The 22,080-nt window shown below is 37.5% G+C and overlaps 1 protein-coding gene across 1 annotated transcript in view; it reads right to left on the bottom strand.

Annotated features, from left to right (window-relative positions):
- Nucleotides 1-21,852, bottom strand: part of LOC120524463 — a 29,822-nt gene extending 7,970 nt beyond the window's left edge. Inside the window, exons 1-2 of the mRNA XM_039746313.1 lie at nucleotides 19,896-21,852; nucleotides 17,921-19,441 (exon numbers count right to left, since the gene is read on the bottom strand). Of these exons, the coding sequence (XP_039602247.1) occupies nucleotides 17,921-19,441; nucleotides 19,896-21,852 (3,478 nt within the window). The remainder of the gene's footprint in view (nucleotides 1-17,920; nucleotides 19,442-19,895) is intronic.
- Between the last annotated feature and the right edge of the window lie 228 nt (nucleotides 21,853-22,080).

Raw genomic sequence — 22,080 nt, 5'->3', positions numbered from 1 at the left:
GTTAAATACCATTTAATAAATGCACCCACTGTTTGGTACAATAACAATATATTAAATTATCTCTGTTCTGCCCCTCATGCTGTTAGCTGTTACTGTTATTTGTCGTACTGTGCTCCCCCTTTGCCTTATCATTTATTAACACACCTCTCAGTTACGTCTCACACTCAAAGTGGAGTTATAAATGTCTATGAAACTCACGTAAAACATGTAGGTCCCATAATAAACATTTGAATACAATACACCCCATGTGTCTCACGTAGGCACCCCTTTATTTCTTGTTTCGGTCACGTCCAAAGCGTATCTTTCAGGTATATAAACCCCTGGGTGTGATTAGTCGTGGTACGCAGAAATTTGGACCTCTGTCTACACACTTCTGTTTGTCTCGATCCAACCATGGAAATCACTCACCTTGTAAGTGTCTTTTAAAGCTTCATTGTTTAATGTATACTCTCTGCTATGTATTGCTTTTTAAATCAATATTTATTGTCTTTGGTTTTTGCACCTGTAAAAACCTGTATGTTTCTTTTGTATATATTTCAGTTTACAACGAGGTACGTCCAAAGCCTTCATGAAAGCTCCCACCCTTATTGTTTTTATGTGGATGTGTCGAGCTGTTTAAGCTCTCTGTGGCCGCTTTGCACGGCAGAAAAACCTCTATTTCATCTGCAAAATTAACTAACTCCTACTGCTTTGATGTTTTGTCTGTTTGAATGTGACAAAGGTGGTGTTAAAAGACCTTTGGTAGCCTACGGTCTACAATCAGAGAAAAGTAATTAATAGCAAATGATTTACCAATAAGAATAGGTTTAGCTTGTTAGTCTTAACAAGTGATGAAACATCTTGAAAAGAGGTGTTCTCAATTAAATAGCACTGGCATTAAAAGAGCCATTCAGAAATGTACTGTGCAGAAAAGTCTCATTGTAAGATAAAAAAGGTCTTTAAAAATAAGGCCATTTTGAAACCTGTAACCCTTTTCACATTGCTTTTTCAAGCCTTTAGCTTGCTGAAGAGTGGGCCCTGGGGATATTTATTGTGTGCTTTTCAGTGTTCTTGACTATGGCAAGCTGGTGCTCACCTGACTATCATATTTTGCCATGCAGTGCCAGTGTAGTGGTTATGTTGTTATGTTTTGTCTAGTTATTTTGTTACTTAGGAAGTTCCTTTTAATACCTTTGCATTGCAGTTTGGGGTTTTTGTACATGTAGAACTTATCCTAAAATGTAGTTTTCTTCCCTTGTTTCATTTATGTCACTTAAATGTTTTTAAGATCTTCTTTATTTTCTAACAGAATGCGACTTTGTTCCTAGACACTGCGATCTGTGGCATCATCTAGCCTTCTGGTTTAAATATTGTGACATGTATTTTTAAGTTATAATAAAAAAAAACATTTGTAGTGATAGTTAAATTTTTTTTTCAAAAAGGCCTAGTGTTAGGTACCTAATCTCTTGACTTTGACCCTGGTTTTATTCTTTAACAAGTTTGCTCTTCATTGAAAACTTCAGAAAGAGTTTCAGATTTACTCATTCTGATGCAGTCAGCTCCCATCATTGTATCAAGCTGAAATTCCTAGTCTGTCCCATCAACCTCTGAATTGCATACCAAACAGTTAAAAAGCATTGTCTGCACATGTGATGGGGTCAATAGTCAAGCAATCAGATGTATGGAAGAGGTACACACACACACCTAAAAGTGAGTACTCAATGGGAAAGACAAAACAGCTCTAAATTTTTATATAGTGTAAGAGATGGCCGGCAGCTTATCCTGGCCAATACATCCGCACCGCCAGATGGAGTCCTCCCTGCAACATGGAGGTGCCCCAAATTCCCACAGGGCATCATGGACAATGGAGTTCAGTTTCACAGCCCTGCTGGATACCGTGGGAGCCGCCAGGGGACACTGCAGGGAGACACCAAGTTTGTTTCTATTACAACCCGGAAGTACTCCCAAGTAATGGGGACGGAAGGACAGAAGTACTTCTGGGCTAAAGAAAAATATAAATCTTTATCTGACCCGGAAGTGCCAATGGATCACGTGGGCTGAAGGACAGGAGCGCTTCCAGGTCAAGGAGTATTTAAAGGACTGTGGGAAACCCAGCAGGCTAAGCCAGAGTTGGTAGGAAGTGCAACAAAGCTGCTGGGTGGAGAGGAGGATTTATTGGATTGATTATTGTGTATTATTGTATTATTATAGATTATTGTGGAGGTGGAGGTGCTTTGTGCACAGTAAGAAATTAAATTATTTCTTGTACATTTACCTGGTGTCTGGACATATTGACTGTGAGTTACACGGGGCAACAGCGACCCCCTAGTGTCACAATAGGTAATACATTGGTTAGTATAGAATCAATTTAATGAATAGGAAAGAATATAAATCTGAAATATGTTATATAACTCTGAATAATACCCTGTATGACTAATCAATAGGTACATTCGTAACTAAGATTCTTACATTTTAAATATTTAGTTAAGAAATCTCATGCAAGCCTTAAGAAATATCTTTTGACTTGATGTTAAAAGATGAATGGTTGTAAATTTAGACAGGATAGTGATGAATGGACTAGTGTTTCAGCCTTATAGCACTGAGGATCTGGGTTCAATTCTCTGGCCAATGGAGTCTACATTACCTTCTCCCTATCTATTGGAGCTCTCTTTATGCCCCCTTGGTTCTTCCACTGTTTAAAAGACATGCGTTATAGCTTACTTTCTGGTTGTGAAGTGACCCCAATGCAAGTGAGTGTGCACTGCAGTGCTTATGCCTGCCTTGCATCTGCTGTAATAGGTTCTAGTTCCCAAATATCCATAATGTACAGTACAAATTTAATTTGGAAAATATTTACTTCTAAGTGAACATGTTTGGTCTGTGGCCTAAGCAGTATTGACTATTGTTTATTGTATAAGTAAATTCCAATTCTTTTATGCTATTCAGAATAAAGGTGGGAATTAGACATGTATGGTTGAAAGTAAAGTTTGGGGAGATTTGAGTTAGTCTGCTTTTGTCTCCTATTAGATTCTTTCAGCATGGTGAATGCCCAGCTATGCCTATAACTACAGCATATTTTTATTTATTCAAATTTAGAATTATATATAGGGCCCCATAGTGGTGGAGTGATTACTACTGATTCTTAATGATTTCAGCACTTTGCTTTTTAATCCCATGCCCAGATGTTGTCTGTGTGGAATTCACTCACTGTATCTGTTTCTGAGTGAATTTTTGTTTGGATACTCTGGTCTTCCTCCCACCTTCCAAAAACATGATAGTTGAGTCAATTGGCAATTGTAATATATCCCTATTTGAGTATAAGTATGGTTGTGGGGACAAGTGGGACTTGTGATGAATGGGATTGTAGCAGATGCTGCAAAGATTGGCTTTGCTTCCCTATGACCCTGAATTGGACTGCATGAATTTGTGCAAGTTACATTAAAAAAGACTGGTCTTGATGTTGACAATCTTAACAATTTTCAGTCTATTTCTCACTTACCTTTTCTTTCAAAAGTTCTTGAGTGTGTTGTAGCCCCCCACCTCACCAATTACTTAAGTTCTAATAATTTGATGTAACCCTTTTATTCTGGTTTCAAAGCACAGCACAGCTGTACAATTGTTCTTCTCTGGATAACCAATGATTTACTTATGGTCACAGACTGTGGACAAACCGGCATATTAATTCTGTTCCGGAACATTTGAAACTGTAGGACATGACATTCTACTGTCCAGAATGGAGAGCAAGCTGGGTATCTCTGGCACTGCCCTCCAGTGGTTTAAGTCCTATCTGACTGACAGGCAAGAGTTTGTTAATCTTTGCAATAGCAGATCCAGCTCAGACCCAGTCACACAAGGAGTTACTCAGGGCTCTGTCCACGGCCCTCTTTTCTTCTGTATCTATTTGCTTCTCCTTGGCCATTTCATTCATGGCTATGAACTTGGTTATCATTTTTATGCAGATGATGCTCAACTTTATTTCATTGTTAAAAGTGAAACTTCATCAGAACTTTCTCATCTCACAACTTGCCTCAGTGAAATTAAAACCTGGGTGGAGCAGAACTCTTTAAAATTAAATTGCAACAAAACTGAACTCCTACAAATTGGCACTAAAGCACAACTTAAGAAAATGAGCTCTTTCTCAGTTACTCTTAATGGTGATCTTATCAGACCTTCTTCTAATGCAAGGAATCTTGGTGTCATTTTTGATTATTTCCTTTCTTATTCCACTCACATAAACCACATAAAGAAACATTCTTACTTTGACCTCTGTAATATATCCCATGTTCGCTCATTCCTGTCCTTTTCTAATGCTGAGAAACTTGTACATGCTTTTATCACACCCCATACTGATTATTGTAGCTTTGCTTCCAATCTTATATCCCAGCTCCAGTTGATTCAAAACTCTGCTGCAAGAGTCCTAACATGGACCAGCAACAGCGAGCACATGATACCCATCCTGCTTCACCTCCACTCACTCCCTGTGTCTCACAGGATTGAAAGTAAAATTCTGTTATTAACCTACAAAACTTTAAATAGCCTTGCACCAGACTACATCACTGACCTTCACCATCACTATACTCATGTTTGCCAAAAAAGGTCTTCTGATTCTGGCAATCTTGTTGTACCCCCACACTAACCTGCACTCTATGGGTGACAGGGCCTTTAGCTGTATAGCGCCCTAAATTACTCAGATCAGCTTACGCAGTTCCTCCTTTTCAGTCTTCCTCTCTGTCCAGATGCTCAGTATAATTTGTGTGTGTGTTATATCACAAATGATATCATTTGCTAGGCTTTTTTTAATATTGAATTTAATATTTTACTCTGATTTATTGTCTTTTATTCTGTTACATGCTTTGTATATCCTGTATCCATCTGTTTAGTGTTGTATTCAGGAAACATTTGTATCCAATGTGAGGTATACCTGCTGTCTCTTTATGAGACTCTGTGAAGTGCCTTGAGCATGGGAAAGATGCTATATAAATAAAATGAATTATTATTATTATTATTATTATTTTACTTATACATATGTATAGTTTATATGTGTGTATGTGAGATGTATTGTTTTGTTCCCAGTGGTCATACTGAGAGTGCTTAAAAATCAAATACTAGAGGGTTCAATACATATTAAATGCAGATTGTACATATTCCCATTTATTAATTATTCAATACTGTAACACTTAACAAATGTCCAAAACATATGAAAATGCTTGTATGAGCATGACTGCAATGCTATAAAAATATGTTCAGCTGCCTGGCCAAAGTGTGTGTTCAAACATCAAATTTTCTTTTTTCCAGATCTCTTTTCTACATGTCCAACACAAATGTAGGGTTCTTAGTGTTTATGATTCTTCTTCGTATCTAAAACATACAGTATGTTTCATGGAGTTGCCAGTGCTCTAAGCAAAGATTTATCTTTTTCAATAGTTCTTCATTAATCTTCCCTTGAAATTGTTTTCATGTCAGCTTCTGCTCTGCAGAGACTAACTTGTCTATTGGATATGACCTTTCTTTTCAGTGTCCATTGAATGGGCAGAGCTGTGCAGTTCTTCAGCAATTGACCATTGTGCAAAGAATGTACAGCCACACATTCAAATCTCTAGAGTACTTGGCATCCAAAATTTTTTTTTTCTTTTATAAAAGAAGGTCAGTGACTGGAGCCTGAATAGGACATTTGAAACTACGTTACTTTTATCCTAAATGTGTTAATGAACTTCGGAAGATAAAAATGTACATTATAATAATGCGTACTAGCTTATATGAAAGTATAGTTCTGAAATTAAGTGAAGCCTATTTTATAAGAAAGGATTTTGTGTAATCTCAAGTAACTGTGCTGCATAATCAATTTGGGATAATTATATACATAAGGATTATGTCAAGCTCAGTTCTATAATGATTTAATCACTGTAGTGTTAAGCAAGAAACCTTGTGCTACTTGTTGAACATAAGGGCACTTTCCCTGAACAACTGTGTCTATAAATTACTAACAATGATCTTTATTTCCATATTGAGATGCTTAGAATATGAAGTGCCATCAAATATTCTATTCTGAGGGCCACTTACGTACAAGCTCCCTCAAATATTACTTACATACTAAACATTATTATAGAATTCAATGCTTTAAAGGCCATTTTCATTTTTATATTTGAGCAAAAAAATTGAGCAAAAGCCCTCAACAGAATAAACCAGAATTATTTAAAGAACAGAACCACCTACTCCCTATGCTTTTGATGAACTAGAACAAGTCATTCTTAAAGATGACTTTAAGCAACAGTTTTGATTAATAGTCACTTTATTTTTGATTAAATTTAGAACTGAAGCAGGGATGCCCCTGAAACAGGTTGATGTATTTAAGATTTATACTTTGTGGAGGTGGATGAAAAAGTCTTTAAAGCAAAAAGGCACTGATTTAAAACCTCGCAGCGGATGGCCACTCAACTATGCAAATATACATTAGTGCTGCTACAGCTTACTATAGGTGGTCTGCAGTTTCCATTTAAATTTGATACACTTCTGTAGATTATTGGATAGAGAATAATTCACATGCTGTGAAGTGACTTCTTGCTGAAAAGAATGTACAACTACAGTGAGAGAAAGTTTCAGTCAAAATAAATTGAAATGTAGCATTTGGAAATATGATGGAACTCGCAAGCAGAAAATTTCAATGCAGCCTATAAAGGCAGGTCAGAAAATTAGAAACTATGAAATGTGTCTGTTATTTTTTATCTAATTTTCTAAAATTGTATGTCTGTGATTTTCTGCACTGAGCCTTATAAGACAGGGTAAATATTAATCTGTAAACCCCATGTGCAAGTCTATTTAAAATTTCAATACAAGCAGCAAGACAGTAAAAAGCAAATGTTGAAAAGACACAGTTTTATTTCCGATTATTCAAAGCAATCTATTTCGTTTAATTTTAGAATATTTTAAGAAATCTTGATTTATGTTACATATATGCTGCATTTAAATAGCCTCCAGGCCAATCAATTGTTTTATTACCTTATGATACATCCTGAAACGTTTAGCATTTATGTGCAGTTCCTCTGCTTCCAACTTTATTTTTACATTTAGAATGTATTCTCTTTTAGAGCTTCATCATTCTAAGGGTTTGGAGTGAGTGAATGGGTTTGCAATAAATCCAAGCAACTTGCATAGTGTGAGGTGGTGCCTGAGAGGAGTGCTTCCCATCAAGGCTGTTAATGATCCCCCTGAAGTTCCTGTGTGTGATAAATGAGACCATGCCACTTAATTAGGAAGGCAGGCAGTTTATAAGCAAATGGAGGCCTGGAGCTTCAAGGGCTCCTCAGACCTCAGCATTGTAGGGGCACTGGGGGCCACTAAAGAGAGCTGTAATGTGTTGACTCTTTAGTGAATCAAGGCTGTCCCTGATCCTAGAAGTGATTCTAGGGCTTGGCCTGGACGTGCCTCAGTGATTAGCCACTTAATTCACATGAAGGCCACATTTCAGGTTGGGGCTGTGGAAAAAAGTTTAGGGTGATACAATGGCTATATAGTAGAGTGACTGTAACACAAGGAAATTTAGTTAAAAATCAGGAAACAGACGGTGATAGACATAGTAGTGTCCTTCTGCCTATGTTTATTCCCCTTTCCGAAAAGGACATGTGCTATGAATTTCGAAATAGTTGTATTTCATTTTTTCTACACCTGATTTGTGATTTTGTTGACTGCAGTAGAAAATACTACAGTGAGGAACTTAACTTTAGGGACCTCGATACTCCCTTTAACATTCTTTATACATAGAATGCTTTGGTGAATGAGTATGGTCAGCTAATAGGAAGCTGCTTTATTATGGGTCATAGAAAAGCTTGAACCTCAGGGAGTATTAATACATGAGTGCTTTGTATTAATATTTTACATATGAAGTAGTTAAACATTTATGATTGTTTATTTTTAAGTGTGTTTATGATGCGCTACACTCTTGCTAGGCAGTGCCTCCCTGAAGGCACTGTGTGCCACTTTATGGGTACTTGGTTTTAAAATCACATGTGGCAATCAGTTTGTTGTCCAAGATTCTGGATCCAACAGTTATGCAATCTTTTAATGCACAGAATTTCTTGGTTTGGCCTCGGCAGCAGTCTTGTGTCTAGATTTTATGGACACCCTTGTCTTCAGATTATAGTATGGTTTCATGTCTAGATTCAGAGTATGGTATGGTTTCAACTCTGTAATTTTTGTGATGGTATGTTTTTTGTATGTGACTCCTGAATGTTCACCTTCTTGCTACAGTTTTGACTATATTTCACTGTCTTTGATTTAACACTAGAATCCCTAAAGCCTACTAAAACTTGTTATCCCGGGCCACCTTAAATTCCTTCGCACCTCTCCATTAGCATCTTTTATTTTGTAAATGTGTCAATTAGCACCAACAGCAAGCAGCCTCCTATCTCATTCCCCCACCACTGCAGCTTAACTCGGGCAAAAAGTTCTCCCAGCTCAGGTCTTGTTTATCTCGGTATGAGGTGCCTGGAGTTGTAGAGGGTAAATAATATATTGTTATTGGGAACACATGCATTTCTTGTGTGTTCTGTGTCTACAACAATATAGGAAAATGTAGGATAACAGGAAATAAGACAAATGCAAAAAATATTAAACCCATTCCTAAAACAAAAATTTTTCCTGTTATAGTACTAATGACAAAATTTTGACATAAAGTGTATAATGTGTGAAGACTAAAGTCCAAATATCAAATAAACACTTTCACAAAAGGTACATGTATAACAAAACAAGTGCGGTTTTATTCAACAATATAACTGAAGAAAAAGAAATCAGGTCAGGGTACAATGCTGACACAACTACTTGGGTGGTACAGCAGTAAGAACTGTTGACTCATAGTCAAGAGGTTGCAGTTTTGATTCTGGCCACTTCCCAAAATTACTATTTTGAGTAGTTAGCTGCTCTTATTGTTACTATTATACAATAAAAACACACATTTGATTTGAGTCTGTAACAGTCTGTAAATTTATGGTACTTGTACAGATTAGTGCAGGTTTTTTTTTTATTATTCAATTTTATTCTCTCAGTCACTTTCACACTCCCCCCTGATCTGATACTGCTGTTTTCAAATAAAGATGTGTTATAACAGAGGTGAACTCAGATGAGGATGAGGGTTCTACATCGGAGAAAGAGAGCAGAAGCCCTCCCCGCAAGAAACATCCACTCACACATAAGAACAATGCAGCTCCACCAGGCATAAAGGCGAAAGATGGCACTATTTGGATGCAGCAACAGGTCATCCTGCTGATCAATATGCCACACACATTTCCTTCAATGAAACAGAAGGGCTTACAGAGCTCTCCAAGGTATTGTGCAAAGTTCCGTTTTTGATTATGTTTCTTGATGGTCTTTATATGAAAAACATTTATATGTTACTTATATAAACACCACATTGAATGTTGTTTACCTATACTTATTTACTTATCTTCCTACAGCGTGAAGTCACAAGTAGACTGCAGAGCATATTGTGTTCGATCGACATAGGCATGCTGACAAAGTACATGTGCAATGCCACTCCTCATTCAGGAAAAGCTCAGTTATGAAAAGTGCAACGGCAGCTTCCACCTGCAGCTATAGACACTTCTGTAAGCGAAATGTAATGAAGTTTAGATCTGATGGTGTATGTGCCCAAAAAAAGAAGTCTGACTACATTCTCGTACCATTGCTCGCATGCTGAAGTACTGACTAACCTGAATAATGTGACTGGCACAGTCATAGAACGTGAGCTATAAAAAAAGTCTCTTAACAAAATGTCAATGTAAACTAAATATATTTGTAAACTCTAAATGCAATGTTTTGAATAAAAGTGAATTTAAAGTATTATCACATTCTGCAGACATTGTTTTAAAGGAAAGTCTAATTTTTGTGGTAGATAGGGGGCGCTCTCGCTCCCTTGAACCCCTGTCCACAACTCCAAACACCAGGTTAAAGTCTAAATGTTGACTTTATTAAATCTCCACAGTGCACAAAGCACACTCTCCACCACTATACTCATAAATCACACCAATACAATCAATAAACAATCCTCCAGCTCCCAGATGCGTTGCCACCCTTCCACCCAGCTCAGCTCGCCGTCTGGGAACTCCCACAGTCCTTTTATATTCCCTGACCCGGAAGTGTTCTCAATCCCCAGTCCATGTGATCCTTAATCACTTCCGGGTCAGGTAAAAGTTCTTTTCTTCCCTGCAGTACCCTCTTGCGGCCCCTGAGGTATCCAGCAGGGCGGAGGATAAAAACAACAGCGTCCATGATTCCCTGCTGGTCTTCGGGGCACCTCCATACTGCAGGGAAGGCTAAATCTGGCAGCCTGGGGGTATTGGCCGGGATGACAAGCCAGCCACATCTCACATTTTATATACTACACAGTTCTAAGGGAACAAATGCATGAATGGAATATAAGTATTAAATGTTTCTTCTATTAGGTATACCTAGCCCTCTCTGAAAGATATTGATTAATTAGTGATATAATCATATGTGCATGGTGTTTCTCCTTTGGAAGAAGCCTTGGTGAAACTATGTAGCAAGTGCAAGCAGATGGCAATAATGCAAACAGAGTGTAATTAAAGGCATAATCATCAAGATCCCAGAGGAAGGTGATGTCAGCATTTGTAGCAACTGGCAGGGGATCACACTTCTTTCTGAGCCTGGGAAGGTCTTTTTGGTGCTGCTGCAGTGACTCCAAAAGATGGTTGGACGTGCTGCTATGCAAAGAACAAGACCATTTCCATCAAGGCTGATCCTGCTGCATGCAAATGGTTTTCCTATGAAACACTATATAACAATAATTGAGTACCTAAAACTGTTACTGATCAACTTCGTCAATATTCAAAAAGCATTTTATCCATCGGGAATCAATGTGGAAGATTAAGTAGCACTACAGCATCCCTCAGTGCTTCATCAATGTTTATATTATATTACCTGACATACTGTGTGAAGACAGAAGAAGGATTTACAGATTACTTTGTCATCAGTACTGGTGTGGCATGTATATATTTTCTTGTCATTTCTGTTCAACCTTGCCATTGATTTTGACATGAACAGAGCCATGATTAGCAGACAGGGAAGTGTACTTTAGGCCGAATATACTCAACTAATCAACCTGGACTTCATGAATGAAGTGGCAAAATAGCTGATATATAACTGACTCTAAATGCTTTGAGTACATGATTGAAACACAAAATGACCAAAATTGGCCTTTGATTAAAGTCATGAAAGTTCACTGAACTATTAAGCTGTGCATCATGGTAGGAGGCAAGATGGTCAACGAGGTGACAGAGTTCACCTATTTAGGCAGCACTGTCACCGTGACAACAGACTCTCATGAAGTGCATGGTGATGGATTAGCCAGACAATGGCATTATTTTAGTGTCTAAATAGACTTTGTTCAACAGTGTTGACTGATCAAGGGACTAAAATTCACCTCTACCATAACACTGTAATGCCAATGGCCATAAATGCCAGCGAGATGTGGAAGGTAATGCAGACCATCACTCAACGACTCAATATATGCCATCAATGATGCCGGCCAGAGCAATATTCCTTGTTTTCTCCCTCAAAAATATTACAACAACAACAAAACTTTATTAGAGAGTTTGGCACTTTACAACTGCATAATTGCCAAAAAAAAATTATTTTAGTACAAGTTTTACACAAAAGCAACAAACAGAGGCTGAGTAACAGATTGGAGGTTAATACAACAGTGTTCTTGAAAAAGATGTATCAGTATGCACACCTAATGTATTTTGTCTGGATAGGAGCTGCTTTTCTGACAGTTGCTTTCATGGTTGCTGAAAATTAGATGGGAGTGGATTCCTACCCAAATGGAGTTATAAACTTATTGATATTCTCAATAAATATGTGTCATCTCATTTTCATTAATAAAAGGGAACTGGGATTCATCAGATGAGCAAATATTTCTATTCATTTAACTTGTTTTTTCTAACATGATTGCAACATTTGGTGACTATTGACTTCCAAGGTACTATACTTTAGAACTATAATATGCATTGTAATATGCTTCTTTTTGGTTCCACTCTTAGTTGATTTACTTTTACCCATGTGCTACTGTCAGGTTCTCTTAGACCCTGTTATAAACAGTTTGTTTCAGACCACGGGACCAAAGCTGGATACATTCATTATGAAAGGTGAACCTTCATGATACAACTGAGGCACTATTGTGTAGCAAAACTCCATAAGGTTTCTTATTTCTGATCCATTCATGCTGAAATTTTCTCACTTCAGGGCTGCTTACATCTTTACACTTACCTATTCTTCCTTCACACTACACATATACAACAACAACAACATTTATTTATATAGCACATTTTCATACAAGAAAAAATGTAGCTCAAAGTGCTTTACAAAATGAAGAATAGAAAAATAGAAGACACAATAAAAAATAAAAATAAATCAACATTAAATAACATAGAATAAGTAAGGTCCGATGGCCAGGGTGGACAGAAAAAAAAAAACTCCAGACGGCTGGAGAAAAAAAATAAAATCTGTAGGGGTTCCAGACCACGAGACCGCTCAGTCCCCTCTGGGCAATCTACCTAACATAAATCAATCAGTCCTCTTTGTATTTAGGGTTTTCATGGAAGGACCTGATGATGATGGTCACGTAGACTTCTGGCTTTCAGTCCATCAATGTTGGTGCATCATGATGCTTTGAGTAGGTGGTGGTGGCGCAGGCCGCCACCACAAAGAAACCGGAAAAAGAAACAGAAGAGAGAGTTGGGGTCAGTACGGATTTTAGAGCCACTATGAATAGTTATTTTGATGAATTGAACATACAGAGTATCAGTATTAAGTTAAAGTGAAGTTATAAAAAGGCCATGTTAAAGTAATGTGTTTTCAGCAGTGTTTTAAAGTGCTCCACTGTATTAGCCTGGCAAATTCCTATTGGCAGGCTATTCCAGATTTTAGGTGCGTAACAGCAGAAGGCCACCTCACCACTTCTTTTAAGTTTAGCTTTTGGAATTCTAAGGAGACACTCATTTGAAGATCTAAGGTTACAATTTGGAATCCGGCCGACACTGCAGATAGCTTCACCTGCCAAAAATGTTTAGTTAATTTAGAGTTGGTCGGGAAAATACGCGAATTGGAGGACCGCGTTAGGAATCTGATAGCGATTAGGCAAACCGAAAATTGGATCGACTCGGTTTGTTTAGACAATTCGGCTACATCTGATTCGGCTTCAGTCTCTCCAGGTCCCACTGTAGTCAGTGCGAGGCCGAAATCAGCAGCACCAATTCAGCCACAGGGCGAGTGGGTAACAGTAAGACGGGGGTCTAAGAATCCAAAATTTAGTCCCCCAGCACCCAGGTCACCAATTCGGACCCAGAACAGGTTCTCAGCTCTCCGCAGCGCGCCTGTGGAAACTGAGAATAATAAAGTGCTCATAATTGGCGATTCCATAGTGCGGAATGTTAGAATTCCAAACTATGTTAAACCAGCAGTTAATGTTAAGTGCCTTGCAGGGGCCAAGATTTCTGGCATAAAGGCCGCATTGGACCGTGTTGCCGACGATGAAGTATCTACCTTATTGCTGCATGTCGGCACTAATGATATTTATTTACAGCAATCTGAGGTATTAAAGCGAACATTCATCTCTATGCACCAAAGCTAAAACAAAATGTCGGAATTTAATTGTATCTGGTCCCTTACCAAGATTGTATAGAGGGGATGTGATTTATAGCAGATTGCATTCCTTTCACTGCTGGCTAGAAACCTGGTGTGCAAATAAAAGCATAGCATTTGTGAACAATTGGGATGATTTTTGGGAAAGGCCTGGATTTTTCAGAAGAGATGGTCTTCATCCTAACTGGAGGGGATCTTAGGTATTATCCCAAAATATGGCAGCAAAACTGCCTGGTTGACTGATTAGAGCACCATCCAGGCCGCAGTCATGTGATCTTAAATCACAGGCTGTTGTTTATCCCACCTGTTATTTTCCTGAAGCTGTTACCCATAATCCCTGTTGTGGGGCATCCAGTAAATTTAGTCTTGAAACAAACCATAAATTAATTGATAACCAAAAAATAAGGTGTATAATTAGACCAAGGGATAAAACCAGACACTCCACCAGGGGCATCTGTAATAGAAATTTAATTCAAATTAAAACAAAAAATATATCAGCAGTTCAGAAAGAACCATGCAGTTTTAAATGCTGTTTATTGAACATTCGCTCTCTTGGCACTAAAGCTGTTTTGGTAAATGATATATATTAAGTACAAAATCTGATCTGTGTCTTCTTACTGAAACCTGGCTTAGTAAATGTGACACTGTTCCCTAGCTGAGGCGTCACCAGATGGATACTCGTTCCTTCATAAGTCTAGAGATTCTGGTCGAGGAGGAGGCCTTGGAATAATTCATTGTAACAAAATGCAAATCACTCCTAAAAATTTAGGCAACTTTACATCCTTTGAGGCATTCATTTTAAATATGAAAACAGATTCCAACACAATTATAGTGCTAGTCTACAGACCACCAGGGCCATATTCATTGTTCATGACTGAATTTAGCAACCTTCTGTCTGATTTGGCTATAAATTATGATCACGTAGTTCTGATGGGGATTTTAATGTACACATTGATGTGGAAACTGACACTTTTAGCAAATGTTTTACTTATTTGTTAAATTCAGTAGGATTTTGTCAGATTGTCAAAGGTCCAACTCATAATCATAACCATACATTAGATTTAATTATAACTTACAAAGTTGAAATTCAAAATTTAAATATTACTCCATTAAATGTAGTTATTTCCGATCACTTCTTAATTACGTTTGATTTAGTTCTGCCCATGCCAGCGCACTCGCAGATTAAAACAAAGACAGTGCGACATCTAGATTGTAATTCTGCTTCAAAATTTATAGATACCTTGAGTAAGTCGAGTGTAATTGTGGAAAACCATTTAGATCAGTTAACATCAAATGTAAACGTGGAAAACAATTTAGATCAGCTAACATCACATTATAATGTGACCTTGAGAGATGCTCTGGACACAGTGGCTCCCCTAAAACAAAAGTGATCAAAGCACATAGAAACTCTCCCTGGTTTAATGAAAACACTCGAGCTCTTAAATTAGAGTGTCGAAAACTGGAGCGCAGATGGAGAACAACAAAGCTACATGTCTTTCAAATTGCATGGACAGAGAGTGTTAATAAATATAAAAAGGCCCTCTTTAAAGCTCGCTCAGAATACTATTCTACATTAATAGATAGCAATAATAAAAATCCTAGGGTACTTTTTAGAGCAGTGGCTAAATTAACAAATGGGAATTCAGATCAACAGTGCAAAATACCAACAGATATTAGCAGTACAGACTTTATGAACTTCTTCAATGAGAAAATTAAAAATATAAGATCCCAGATCTCAGCATCACAGTACAAACCAAATACTAGCTTAGCAGACCCTGCCTCAAATTGCATTCAGCACTTTAATAATTTTAATCCTGTAACTGAGCAGGAAGTCTTAACTTTAATTTCGAAAATGAAGCCCACTACTTGTTCCCTAGATCCAGTGCCAACAAAACTAGTAAAAAGTGCAATGGATGTTCTTGTAGCACCTATTCTAACATTATCAATAGTTCATTATTGCATGGCACAGTACCTGATGCACTAAAAGTGTCAGTCATTAAACCTTTACTTAAAAAGTCAGACCTAGACCCACACATACTAAATAACTATAGGCCTATTTCAAATTTACCATTTCTCTCTAAAATACTAGAGAAAGTAGTCGCCAGTCAGCTTCAGTCACACCTTACGCATTACAATTTATTTGAGAAATTCCAGTCTGGCTTTCGCACTGGTCATAGTACAGAAACGGCACTAACACGGGTTGTAAATGACATTCTGATATCCTCTGATGAAGGAAATTCCACTGTAATTATGTTGTTGGACTTAAGTGCAGCATTTGACACCATTGACCATTCTATTTTACTGCACAGGCTAGAAAACGATGTTGGGCTTACAGGCCCGTGCTCGCTTGGTTCAGTTCTTATTTATCAAATCGATTCCAGTATGTACAGAAATGTGCTGACAGTACTCCATCATTATACACAGAAGTTCAATATGGTGTCCGCAGGGCTCAGTACTGGGACCTTTACTGTTTTCACTTTACATGCTTCCACTGGGATCTCTCATTAGGAAACATAATGTTAATTTTCACTCGTATGCAGATGACACCCAGTTATACCTTTCATTTAAATCAAATGAAGTTTCTCCGATGTTGTCTTTAATTAGTTGTGTTAGTGAATTAAAGGAATGGATGAATGAGAACTACTTGTCTTTAAATACAGATAAAACAGAGATGTTAATTGTTGGAGGGAATGACGCTGATCACAGCAATATTTTGTCGTCATTTAACTCAGTTGGAATCCCAATTAATTTTACTGAATCAGCCCGCAATCTAGGAGTTATCTTTGACTCTAGCATGTCATTTAAAGCATATTACAAAGTCGTCCAAAACATGTTTTTCCATCTTAAAAATATTAGGAAATTAAGCGCTTTCTAAATAAACAGGATTGTGAGAAATTAATTCATGCATTTATCTCTAGTAGGATTGACTACTGCAATGCGGTGTTCACTGGCTGTTCAAACTGTTCTCTATACAGCCTCCAGTTAATCCAAAATGCGCTGCAAGAATTATTACAAGAACAAGAAAATATGAACACATAACCCCAGTTCTTAAATCTTTACACTGGCTCCCAGTTAAATTTAGGGCAGATTTCAAAATCCTCCTTTTAACATATAAAGCATTAAATGGCCAAGGTCCGCTTACTTGTCTGAACTTATCATGACTTACAAACCTGAGCACATTAAGATCTCAAGATGCCGGTCTGCTTAGGATTCCAAGGATTAATAAAATAACAGTGGGAGGTCGAGCTTTTAGTTACAGGGCCCCTAAACTGTGGAATGGTCTTCCTGCTTCCATAAGAGATGCCCCCTCGGTCTCAGCCTTTAAATCCCGGCTGAAGACTCACTACTTCAGTTTAGCATATCCTGACTAGAGCTGCTGATTAACTGTACATACTGCATCTCTGTTGTTAGTCATTAGCACTATAACATAAGTAACATGATAATTATATTTGAATACTAACCCTCACCTATTCTGTTTCTTTTCTCGGTACCCAAATGTGGCCATTGGTGCCACGGCCCACCTGCCAAGTTGTTTGCCTGCCTATGGTAAAGTCATCCCTGATGGAGGATCACAGGAATCATGGGAAAGAGGGGTCCTTTCATTGGAGCAATGTTTCAGCCGTGGCATGGCCAAATGGAGATGCAGCTAGATGGATGAGGTCTCCAGGACTCTAAAAATATCCAAACCTAATTATGTCATATCATCTACTGTTAAACCGTAATTCTAAAATTTTTATTATGCTGTCTTAAGGAATTGTTCTGTTGTGTATATTGTATTGTATTGACCCCTACTTTTGACACCTACTGCACGCCCAACCTACCTGGAAAGGGGTCTCTCTTTGAACTGCCTTTCCCGAGGTTTCTTCCATTTTTCCCTACAAGGTTTTTATTGGGAGTTTTTCCTTGTCTTCTCAGAGAGTCAAGGCTGGGGGGCTGTCAAAAGGCAGGGCCTGTTAAAGCCCATTGCGGCACTTCCTGTGTGATTTTGGGCTATACAAAAATAAACTGTATTGTATTGTATTGTAATATAGGGTGTCAGACATTCCGATATATAAGATGGAGCGCGATTATTTAAGGCTTTATAAACCACTAGCAGACCTGGTGCGCTTCGCTGTAGTCGCTGTAGTTGGAATAATTATGTACCTACATTGGACTTATAGAGCTTCTTTGTATACAACATTTTTGGTTTGTCCTCCTGGAGCCAAAATATATACATTTTCCCTATGACTAATTCGTGAACATGCTACATAAAGCTGGCCATGTGAAAAGCAAGAAGTGCGTAAATCAATACCTGCAAGAGAGAAAGTTTGACCTTGAGCTTTGTTTATTGTTAATGCAAAACAAAGTTTTATAGGGAATTGCAGTCTTTTAAATTGAAACGGATAGTCATTGCTAGAGATCATTGGAATTCGAGGAATAAACACTTTTTCACCTTTTGCACAGCCAGTTAGTATTGAGGCCTCAATAATGTTTGATTGCAATGCTATTACTCTCAAGCGTGTACCGTTACATAGTTTCAGAGAATTTAAATTCCGCAATAAAATTACTGGTACACCAACTTTAAGGAACAATTTATTAGGAGCCATTCCAGGAGGATTAAGGGAATTCAAAAACTCAATAGGATAATGAACTGTTTCTTTACCATCTAAAACAGAATCGATAGAAAAGTAAGATTTTTTATCACCGGGCAATTTTTGCAGCACATAGTTATTTATCTCATCAGCGCTATTGTTTGTAGGCGACAGGAGAGCTCTTTCACATAACCATGCATCACTTTTTTCCTGTAAATTTATAACATTGGGGTAAAGTCTTTCTGTCAGTTCTTCAACGGTGTTGACTAAGTTCGCAAGATCATTTGGAATGTCAATGTTTCCATTTGAAGTCTCTTTTATTTCTCCGTTGCCTATTGCTAGAAGCAATTTTGAAAAAGCATCTGCTGAAGTGTCACAGTGTAATAGAACTCTCATATTAATGGTAAGAGTCAATGTGTGAATACAACTCCAAAGAAATGATGACTTTAGCAATGCTCTGACTTCATCGGCCCGTGTACCTCTTGGAATAACTGGAAGAGTTTGTCTGAAATCTCCTGAAAAGAGAACAGTGACTCCACCCATTACATTTTCATTATTCCTTATGTCCTGAAGCGTTCTGTTCAAAGCTTCTATTGCTGCTTTGTGGGACATAGTACACTCATCCCAAATGATAATCACACAGTCTTGTAAAACTTGAGCTAGAAGAGTCCCTTTCTTCACATTACAGACAGGAGCTTCATTGTAAGTTAGGTTTAAAGGCAACTTGAAAGCTGAATGAGCAGTTTTCCCCCCCTCCAATAACGTGGCAGCTATGCCTGAGGACGCTACAGCTATTGCAACTTTACCGTCTGACCTGATTTTAGCCAATATTAAATTAATTAAGAATGTTTTACCTGTGCCTCCTGGTGAATCAAGAAAAAATATTTTTCCGTGACTCTTATGTACACTTTCCAATATTTCATCATAAGCTCTTTTCTGATCGCTCACTAAAAGGTTTTCATTTTCTTGTACATAAAATAGAAGCCTGTGAATATCATATGTTGTTTGTGTAGTATACTTGGTACGAAAGGAAGTGCTAGTATGAAGGTGTGGTGCGGGAAGACCATAATCCTGAAGAGTTTTTCCAGACACAGACTGTAATTTGTGTTGTAACATTATTAATACTTCATTATACATAATGTCATTGTATGTGATGTTAAGATCAGGAAACAGTCTTTGTTCTCGACGATAAATGTCTTCTGTTAAACTGTTGCGATGTTTTACCCATATACTGAACGGATCTGATAGATTACAAAAACCCAACATTACTACAAACAAATCCCTTAACATATTTGGTGAATCTGACAGAGAAGCTTGTTCAAGAGTGGTGTCCCAACGCGAGTCATCTTCTAAGAGGCCTAAAGCGCGACATGCTGCTTGGAAAGTAGGATATTCTTGTCCAGCAACATGTCGTATGTGCCTGAACGACGTGGGCCCTCTAACATTGTGTAGCAGGAGACGTAAATAATAACACTGTATTATTAGGATGAACATTATACACACGACCAACAGCATTGGTTTTTCTAATATCTGGAAATCCTTGTACTGGCGACCCTTGTTTTCTTCTTTGAAATGTTTTCCTGTTCCATGTATAGTAACTTGGTATTTCGTTGTATAATAAAGTTTTAGCAAAATCATCTTTCAAACATAATTCGAAAAATGCTGTAAGTGTGGTAATAGGTGGTTCAATAATACGTTGTAAAACATTGGTAGTCGTAAAGTAAACACGCTGACCCTTTTCTAGGTGAACTGCCAAATGTGTCACAGGAGGATATCTCTCATGAATTGGGAAAGATAAAATCCTCCACACAGCTTCAGAAGAACTTATGTAACGCCCTGATTGATACTGGTACAGTTCGTCATTTTCTTTGTTAACAATAGCAAATGTTGCTTGATCTGTACCTTTGTTTACATATTTACAAATGTATTTAATTGACTTAACAGAATTGCAAAACTCAACGTTAATGTGAACGTTAAAAGTCTTGCATAAAAGAGGACAATATGGTACTACCCAATGATTGTCATCAGTGATTTCTATTCCACCTATCTTAATTTCAACAACTGATCCTCCCTCTTCAGGAGATCGTCTTTTGTATGTAGGATACCCATCTTGTCCGGTTATTGTGTGACTTACAAAAGACCTAGGATATCTCTTAGTGCACTTGTCATTTTTCATGCAAGGAGATTTAGGATTTAGTGAGCCGCATGGTCCATGAACCATATTAGATTTGATGATAGAAAATAGTAATGGATCTTGATGTTTGTCAGGGAATTCTGCACTGATGATTAAGTCTATCTGATTAGGAGTAATTTTTTGTTCCAACCACAGGAGAATGTGTACATGAGGCAAGCCTCGTTTCTGCCACTCAATGGAATACATATAGCAGGTACATGTGCCAAAGATTTTTCGTTTTGTTAACAAATTAATTAGTCTTTTAACTTTTAAATGAAAAATTCTACTAATAATGTCATGTCTATCATGAGCTTGTTGGCCCTGTAATAACGTGTCAGTTATTTCTGGCCATTTTGGATTAGTTGTGAAAGTAATAAACAAATCTGGTCTGCCAAATTTCCTGACATACGTCATGGCATCCTGAGTTTTTTCGTGCATATAACGTGGACATCCTGTAAAAGATGAAGGTAAAATAACTAATTGATCCACATATTCAATGTTTCCATCACTGTGTATTGCATCTTTCAGATGAATATAATCGTCTACCCTAAGTTTCTTTTGGTTATTGCGAATAAATGAAAGACGTTCTGATTCAATTTTTGCATACATATCAACTAAATATTGGTTGTATATTTGACGAAAATAATGCAAGTAATTTGTTTCATTTTCTCTAACCATGATACGATACCTATAGAAAGTCATTGCTGAAACTGTTTTTGTTGAGTTACATTGTAATACATTAATATGGTAACCATCTTCTCCATACGGAAACATTAGAGGATATTGAAGAGGATCGTAAGATCTGTGAAGTTCAGATATTCGCTGAAGTTGATCACTTTTCAAATGCAAAATAATGTCTCTCTTTGTAAAATCCTGGCCCACTATTAATACAGCAACTTCATTATTAACAGGTGCATTGTACCGTCCCTTGTGATGCTGTATAGGTATGTTCTCTGCACGAATAATAACTCTGAAATCATTATTTTCTCTATGAACATGCTGATCTAGCGCTGTTTTGAAACTGTTAATGTAATTGTTTTCCACATGTAACATCTTTTGTAAATCTTGAACAATACCTAAGTTAAGACCTGGATAAATATTACATCTTAAAGTTGCTTCTATATTGTCGCTGTCATTGCCCATGAAGTACAACTGTAGAAATTGTGGATGTTCATTACCTTCAGGAAGAAGTGAACCAATTAAGTGGTAAACTTGACCCTGAATTTTAAAAGTAGGCATAAAAGTACCTTCACATACAATACTTTTTGCACCAAAGGAAGTAATTTGAAAGGCATTATTGTAAGTTCTAATACAGGAAAGAAACATTTTTGATCTTGAATCTGTGCCCATTAAAAGCCCTTTCAATGGTTCTGGAGGATGTCTCAATGGTTCCAGTTTGACTTTACCATTATTGCAGCAGATGCCTGAGCTCTCTCCTTTCCATGTAACGGCTTTACAGTGAGAACATATTACAGACATAGTACCAATCAGCACATCTGGGTCGGTGTCGTATAATGTAGATGGGTTATATTGAAAAGCTGAATTTTCCTTACAATTCCAGGGGAATAGGTGCATTGATGCTTCTTTGTGAGTTTCGTTCAACCGCCTGGCTTTGGCAGCCAATCGTTTTTCCAACCTAGAAGTCCTTTGTTCTTGAGATTCATTTAACCGCCTGATTTGGGTAGCTGTTCTTGCTTTTTCCAATCT

This window comes from Polypterus senegalus, chromosome 2, assembly GCF_016835505.1.
Source record: "Polypterus senegalus isolate Bchr_013 chromosome 2, ASM1683550v1, whole genome shotgun sequence".
NCBI classification, from domain to species: Eukaryota; Metazoa; Chordata; class Cladistia; order Polypteriformes; family Polypteridae; genus Polypterus; species Polypterus senegalus.
Note: the sequence above shows the minus strand (reverse complement) of the source record. Positions and strands in the feature narration are given on the sequence as shown.